General features: G+C 51.8%; 2 protein-coding genes across 19 annotated transcripts in view; one reads left to right on the forward strand and one right to left on the reverse strand.

Annotated features, from left to right (window-relative positions):
- Nucleotides 1-4,818, reverse strand: part of TCF7 (transcription factor 7 (T-cell specific, HMG-box)) — a 58,536-nt gene extending 53,718 nt beyond the window's left edge. For 13 of the 18 annotated variants that reach the window (XM_015294006.4, XM_015294001.4, XM_046900281.1 and 10 more), the window contains exons 1-3: nucleotides 4,138-4,818; nucleotides 3,977-4,043; nucleotides 3,605-3,714 (exon numbers count right to left, since the gene is read on the reverse strand). In XM_015294006.4, the coding sequence (XP_015149492.1) occupies nucleotides 3,605-3,714; nucleotides 3,977-4,043; nucleotides 4,138-4,332 (372 nt within the window). In that variant the 5' untranslated portion in view covers nucleotides 4,333-4,818. The remainder of the gene's footprint in view (nucleotides 1-3,604; nucleotides 3,715-3,976; nucleotides 4,044-4,137) is intronic. The other 5 variants (XM_046900283.1, XM_015293998.4, XM_046900282.1 and 2 more) reach the window with 1 other exon arrangement.
- On the forward strand, nucleotides 4,702-7,890 carry LOC124417180. The gene is made up of 2 exons (XM_046900490.1): nucleotides 4,702-5,007; nucleotides 7,172-7,890. The coding sequence occupies exons 1-2, from the start codon at nucleotides 4,702-4,704 to the stop codon at nucleotides 7,193-7,195; spliced, it is 330 nt and encodes a 109-aa protein (XP_046756446.1). The 3' UTR covers nucleotides 7,196-7,890.
- Nucleotides 7,891-8,093: the final 203 nt, after the last annotated feature.

An 8,093-nucleotide genomic window follows, 5' to 3' on the forward strand; every position in this document is an offset into this window, starting at 1 on the left:
AAGAAAATGATTTTCCAAAGAAATAGAGGCTCTTGGCCCTGTGTTTCTCCACCCAGAACAGGACGCAGCCCAGTGCCTCAGCTTCCTACACAGAACCTTTGCATCCCGCCAGCCCACACCTCACCGGTGCCTGAACACGAGAGGGATGCAGTGAAGGTGGGAGGACAGAGCCCCCCACAACCAGGGCAGTGCACGGAGCAGAGCCCAACCCCTGGGCATGGGATGGGGCCGTGCAGCCCCTGCTTCACAAACCTATGCACAGAAGGAACTTATAAGTGCTCCTTCTAACATTTAACTACCACATGGTGCAAGATGTAACAATGCTCAGAAAACCCCCTCCGGTCTCAACTCAATTATACAACTGTAGCAAGAAAAATATTTTAATCTGATCAAAGTGTTAACATGTTTGACCATGTCTGACCTCTAATGTTTGTAACCACCTAAAAGGCTGATGTTCTTACTAAGGATGTACCTTAATTTGATTTAAAGTCATTTGTACTATTTAAAAAAGGATATAGTTTTATGATTTTGTATTTCATTTAGAAAAACAGTTCCTCAGTGTGTTAATGTTTTTTGGAAGTTTCTTACAGATTTCTAATCTGAAAATCCCATGTATTCTGCCCTGGGAAACGATGAACTTTTTCAAGTGTCAGGAGAGCGAAAGCAGACTCATGCCACACACGTGACAGCTGAGAGCCAAGTGAGAAACGGTTCTCCTGGTGCCTTGAAAAATGTCAAGATTTCAGATGTGTTTGCAGTCTATGCTGAGATGCTCCGGACCCGTTGTGCCCAGAGCAGCCAATGGCTATTTCTGCTCCGTCTCTCTTTGCCATCTCTGCAGCCACTGATGGATACCTGTGCATGCTCAGAACGGTGCCCATCTGGCTGAGCTGCCCTAAAAAGCAGCCTGTGTTGGCAGCCCGCTGCCTGCTGAGCTGGATGCCGCTGCAGGCTGGCTCTGGCCACATCCTGCACGAGGTGGGGGCCCAGCACATCAGCTGGCTCCGCGTTGCTGCTGATGTCAGGTACCCAGACAGGCTCAGAGCATCACTCAGGAACGATAGCAGCACGTGTAAATAACACCAGTGGGTTTGTTTTGATAGAAGACACAGTTTGGGTTGTGGAGATGGAGGGAGCCCAGCAGGATGCCGGGGTGAGCATCACCAGGGCAGGGCCACCTTGAGCAAAACAAAACCAAACTGATGCTACGGAGCAACTAAAACTGCAGAACAGCCAGCAGCACCACAGCGATGCCAGCAGTGCTCTGGGACGGCTCCAGCACCACTCACAGCACCCCGAGCACTGCAGCAATAACGAGGCTTGCTGGTGCAGGGCTGGGCAGGGGCTCAGCCTGCAGCCTCAGGGCTGAGTGCCCTCTGCCCTTCTGCACGGTGTTTGCCAAGTAGCTAAGTGCAAAACCTTGGTATCGTGCAAGAGCACACACCTGGGTTCACGTTTTTCATTTTTGTTTTTGAGGACTCTGAAATTAATCCTAACTGCAAACAACTGTTTCCAGGAAGCCCCATTAACCAAAAATACCAACCATCAAACGCACGCATGACTGCCATCCATAATCCCATCCACTCACACAACCTTCCCTCCAACTCACGCCAAAACATTAATTAAACGCACTTCTGTGGAGGGTTAATATCTGAGATCTCTGGTCAAAGATCTGACCTCCTCAATTACTGAAGCAGCCACCAGATCACAGCTCGCAGTCACACAGCAGCAATACGTATGAGAGCAATACATTGTACAGCAATGATAAGATGTACATCTCAACATAAACACAGGACAAAACGGCTCGGAAATAAGTACTGGAAGAATTACTGTGACAACACCAAAAACCAGAAGAATGACCAGCCCTGAGAAAGGGGAAGATTTCTCCCCCTCATCCCTGCTAACACATTTTTAGCACAAAACACTGAATTGGCTTTTTAAGCAACATATGAAACACCGCAGGATCCCAGCAGACCGAGGCTCACTGAGGCCGGAGGTGATTTTCGTGGCTCTCAGGGAATCATTCCCTCTCTGCTGCTCAGTTTTCTCCTCCGTGAGCTCTGCGCAGCTTATTCACATCTATCTGTTGCTCCAACAATAACCTCCTGGGTTTTTTACACTCTCAAGGGGAAAGGCAACTCACAAACCACAATCTACTTTTCAGCTTAATTGCTAATAAATAAGCTATTGCACTTTGTTGCCCATCTAGTAAGGGTTTAAGATTAAAAGAAATATCCCGCTACAATGAATAGATTAATGCAACTTTGAACTTGAACAGATTCTACACCAGAGAGCAAAATAAATGCATTTCAATGAGACAAATTTCCTATCATCAGTTACAGCTCCTCAGTAGAGCAGCTTTGTATTTCAGAGGGGTGAAGGGAACACCTGGATCCCGGAAGAAGGGACACGAGGTGGGAAACAACATAAGAGCTGCTTGTTCTGAGAGCAGCGAGGCCGTGTCCTACCAACACCTTCTCGCTGTAAGCTGAAGGCGACTCCAAGATGTAGAGATCCCCCAAACTGCCCTGACCTCAGCAGGAGCTGCACCTGCTGTGTCAGTGGGGCAATGCAGGGGCACGGCTGCTGGAGAGACCCGTCTCCTCCTGTGTGACCGATGAGCAGGCTGGGCTGGGAGGACACGGCACTGACTGCCACGAGCAGTATTTTATCACACTTCAACTCCAGCACTGTTTCCTATGCCACAATCCATCCATTTCTCATAACGCCAGCTTGAAACCCCCTCTTAGCAAAACAAGTGCTTACATTCAGGAGGGCATTCTATATTCTTCTAAGCCTTATTCCTTCATAGCTTAAAGACCAAAATACACCGAATGATGTTCTGTTCTCATCAGCCTACTGTAAATACGGAATAACACCTGAAACGAATGCGACAATGCTGGCTCCCCTGGAAGGACACGAGCACAGCCTCTGCGTGCTGCAGCATTGGGAAATTCTGAAGTTCTGATGGAAATGGCAATGGGCAAAGACAGCTCTTGTACAGAAGCGTTTAGTTCAATTATTCATATAGCAAAACTTACTGTAAGCGTTAAATGATACAGAAATGCTAAAGGTGATTTGACACGAGAGGGAAAAACTTTATGGGAAGACTGGGACAGCCGTCCAGCTGCACGAGCCTATTTCTGAAAAACCTCCATCGCCATTTCAGAGTGTTAAGATCCTCTTTCCGGGTCATCATCCACAGCAGGGCCCAACCAGCAGCAGGCCCCAGGCTGGCCATCCATGAGCAGATATGTCAAACTGAAGCTGAGCCACGGGACACAGCTCTGGACACCAACACCAGAAGCCGCCCACCTCCAGACCCAGATAATGGAAGGGGCATTTCCACATTAGAGCTTAGGATCTGATCGTTGGCAGCACAAAGGCAAGCCTAGAGAATGGGGTCTGTGGAAAAGCTCCCCCAGTAATTCGGGGAGAAGCAGCGCTTGCTTCTGAGCATCACCTCCCCTTCCGTGGAACAGCACCGGGCATTTTAGACCCAATTTGTCAGAAAAAAGCACATGTAGGTGCCCGCATGGCACCTACAGCACAGCTGGGCGCTGAGAGGCCACCAAAGGTCTCAGTAAGGAGAGGATGCACTCACCAGAGGTGACATAGATCCATTTGGCAGGTAGGGGTCTGAGAGCATGAGGAAGGGGTAGCCAGAGTACGCAGATCCTTTATACATCCCTGGGTCCTGGTGCTTCATACCTGCTAAAATCAGAGTTCCCCATCACGATCCGCCTTACGACAGGTGGCTGCTCTGCCTGTCGGGGGGGGACGGAAGAAGTGACGGCGTATTTGGGAAGCTTTTGGCTCTGTAATCCCAAAGGAGTGTACTGTAAGGGTGTGAGGGTCCCGGGGGGAGCCCCAGCTCTTCCCAGCTGGGACCGGGGCTGGAGAGGGCCGGTGCCGGGGCGGGGAGTCGGGGACCGCGAAGGAGAGGGGGACAGCCACGAAGATCGCCGCCACTAACCATCGTCCATGTGGTCCGGGAGCTTCTCCTGATAAACCCTCTGCGGATCCTGCACGCGGCGGATGGCCTGGATGGGAGGAGAGAGAAGGGCAGAGCGGGGGGTGGCGGGAGGGGGGAGCGCGCGCGGGCCGGAGGGGGCCGTGTGGGGCGGCCCGGCTCACCTCAGGGTCCGCGGCGGCGGCGGGGCTGCCGCTGCCTTCGGACTCGTTCACCAACGAGGACTTGAGGTCGGCCAGATCGCGCTCGGTGAAGGCGTTCTCGGGGATCTTCTCCTCCTGCTCGCCCTCGTCCTTGAAGGCCAGCATCTCGTCGGTGGCCCCCAGGTCGTCCCCTCCGCCGCTGCCCAGCTGCGGCATGTCGGTCCCGCCGCGCCCTCCCGCGCCGCGCACAACTTTCCCGCAGTATTGTTCTCACCACGAGCCCTCCTCGCGTCCGTCTGCGCCTAGGTTGGTTTTTTCTCCTCCTCTCCCTCAATTATTTTGCCTTCAGAGAAAAAGAGACTCCGCTCCCTCGGAATTTTTCTTTCTAAACTTTTTTTCCCCCCCCTCTCTAAATTCTAACAAACTTTTTTTTTCCTTACAAACGTTACCCCCTTCTCCTAAATTCCCTTTCGACTCTCCCTAAAAATAATAATTCCAAAATCTCCTTTCTTAAATCCTTTCCTCCCCCCCTCCCCGGCAGCTGGCGGGGGGCTCTGCGGGCTGCAGCCGGGCAGGCGTCGCGGGATGCCGCGCTCGGCGGTGCCCCCCCCCGGTGCCGCCCCCCGGCCCGAGCCCCGCAAAGTTTCTCTGGGAGCAGCGGGCGCCGGCGGCGGCCAGAGGCACGGAGCGCCCGGTGCCTGTGTGCGAGCGCGGCGGCGCGGCGGCCAAGGGCTGCCGACATCAAAGCGGCCGCCGGGTGATTGGCAGCGCCGGGGAGGGGCCGGGGGCGGGCGCGCACACGCACACACCCGCGCGCACACGTACCCGCGCGCGCACAGCCGAGCGTGCACCCCGCGCGCGCGGTCGGAGCGGGGTGTCCGCCTTAAAGGGGTAACGGGGGGAGAGCGGGGTGTGCGGCGCTGCTGGGCTGCGGGGCTCTGCTGTGGTGCTGCATAGCATGGCACGGTACAGCACGGCATTGCACTGCATGGTACAGCACGGTGCGGTACTGCGTGGTACAGCGCAGCATTGCATTGCATGGTACAGCACGGTGTGGTATTGCATGGTACGGCACGGCATGGCACAGCACAGCATTGCATGGCATGGCACAGCACGGTGCTGTATTGCATGACATGGTACAGCACTGAGTGGCATTGCATGGTATGGCATGGTGTTGCGTTGCATGTCATGGTACAGCACAGCATGGCATTGCATTGTGTGGCATGGTGCAGCACAGTGTTGCATTGTATGCATGGTACAACATGGCATGGCATTGCATGGTACGACACAACACACACTGCATTGCACAGTACAGCATGACACAGCATTGCATGGCATGGCGTTGCACAGCACAGCATTGTGTGGGGTAGCATGGCCATGACATGGCACAGCACAGCATTGGGCATGGCTAGGGTCACAATGAAACCATGTGAGTTCATTTGCACGTACACCTGTGTGCACATCTGTGTGCTTATGCTTAGCTCTGCTCACACATCGGTGCACGGATGTACACACACATGCATCTGCAGACACACACACTTGTGCACACATAAGTGCATGCACACTTGTGAGTATACACTTATCTGCTCACACACTCATCTGCACACACATCTTTGTACCCAGCTCTGGCACAGCATGGCACGGCATGGTATGGCACAGTGTGGTATGGCATGGCATGGCATGGTACAGCACAGCAAACTGTATGTGTATGTAGGTGCTAGTGTGCACATACTCCTGCACACACATCTGCATGCACGGCTCTGCACATGCAGCCGCATGTACATCTGTGTACATACACCTGGCTCTGTGTGCACTCTTCTGTGTGCACACAGACTGTACGTGTGCACCAGCACACTGCTACTGCGCTGCTTGCGCTATAGATGTGTGTATGCCCACACACACCAATACACATACATGGACTCATGGAATTTCCTGAGTTGGAAGAGACCCACAGGGATCATTGCATCCAACTCCTGGCTCGCTGTCAGCACGCACTGCACACTCCTGACACACACCAGCACTTGCACACCTGCACGCACCACTGCACACACCAGCACCAACCAAGGCACAGCTGCACACGGCAGCATGCACAGCCCCACACAAGCACACGCAGCTGCACGAGCGCTGCACGCTCACAGCTGCACACAAATGTTCCGGCACAGATGAGAGGGAAGAAGTCTGTGCACACATCTGAAGGCGCACACACGTGTGCACACACAGGTGGTGCACACGTGGGTGCACACACACACCCCGCCATGCACTGCCCGCGCAGCCCCCAGCCCCGGCTGCGATGTTGGGTTGCAGAAAATGCTCACTCTGAGTGGCCCCGAGGGTCGGGAAACCCGAAATGGGCACCTTTGAGGCCAGTGTGGAGGCAGCAGACACTTCTGTGTCGGCGTCAGATTTTTTCTGAAGCAGTTCCCATGGAAAAGGAAACTCCCGATCTCCTGTGATCGCGTACGACAGGTCCTGTGCATGTCTCCGGTAGCTTGAAAAAACACACCGATATTTATTTTCCTTAATTAAGATTGCATAAGATAGCCCTGGGTCCTGGAGACTTTTCTACAGACTGTAATGACGCCATGTAAATTGTTTTTTATGACCCAATATACTACATATTGTCGCATTCAGCCCTTGAATAGGAAGCTAAAAATCTCGGTCCCTATTTTTCTTGTTAATGAGGGTATTATTACTATGGATATAATCTCATTACTTTTTGGGGAGGAGAAGAACTAGTCGGAGCCACTTTGAGAAGTGCTGAATGTATTTAAATGAAGCAAAATCCGTCTTTCTGCTAATTGCTGCTCTTGCACACTGCTCTTATTTCAGGGGCTGAAGGAGGTGGGACGGGGGGGAGGGCGGAGGGGGAGGCACGGCGTGCATCTCTGCTCCCCCACCCCATAGGAAACTCCATCTGTGGATTTCCACCCTTTTAAACATCACTAAAAATAAAATAAAATACACTGCAGCCACGCAGGAGAGAGAGAGAGATTGGAATGAAATATTTGCTGCTTTCTGATTCTTTCTTTCTTTATTTTTTTTTTCCCCTTTTCAGATGATCCTCTTGTTTTGCATGTGAAAAAAATCGTCTGAGATTTACAGCCCTCCCAAACGGAGATAAAGCCTTGGCAATGAGTTGGAAACCTGTTGTAATCTGTGATCCAGGAAACAAAGAGCCTCATTAATGCAGAGACTTTGGTGAGCCTTTGATGTTAGCTAGCATAGCATTCACTCTCGGTTCCATTTGCATTTAAACATTCATAAAAACATCATCTCTGCTTCCTTTGCCTTAAGCAATTTAGGAGTAAAGTATAGCTTCTATTTAAAGAAACCCACTGTGGTGAGGTTCAGAATACAAATATCACATAATCTTCAAGCAGAGCAAATATTTTATCCTACATTTCTGGTGGGCACGTTTAATAATGCTACATTTAAGACCCAAAATAAAAGATCTGTCTTATTTTCATTAACCTTACACCACACATTCGAGAGAAAAGAGAAAAGGGGCCCGGTTCATCCTAAATATGCTACATGCCAGTTTGGGGAAGGAAGGGAATGCGGAGGATTTGACATCATTCACAGGAGCTGCATTTTTACGGGCAGGATGCCTCCAGCAAGGTGCCCAAATCCCTGCTCAGACACACAGCGATGGAAATTTCAGAACAACTTTGTATGGGTTTGATTTTTTTTAACGCGTGCAGTTTTCTGAACTGTGGAATCGTCGTCCTGGGTTATAGCTAAAGTGAGAATAAAAGCACAACGCTAAAAAAGTCAGCACGTGCCCAATGCATGGGGCTTTCTTCCATGCGAAGCTGCGGACATCACCCAGAGAGAGTGGGGAGTTGGGGGCATCGCTCCAGAAAGAAGGGCCTGCCCACCATAGTGTTTTCAGCAGCATTGTTCAGCAGTGGAATGGGGCGAAATACCCCCGAGTCAGGCTGATGTGGCATTGGGAATCCGCAGCTCCGGTGTCCACA

This window comes from Gallus gallus, chromosome 13 (genome assembly GCF_016699485.2).
Source record: "Gallus gallus isolate bGalGal1 chromosome 13, bGalGal1.mat.broiler.GRCg7b, whole genome shotgun sequence".
Taxonomy (NCBI): Eukaryota; Metazoa; Chordata; class Aves; order Galliformes; family Phasianidae; genus Gallus; species Gallus gallus.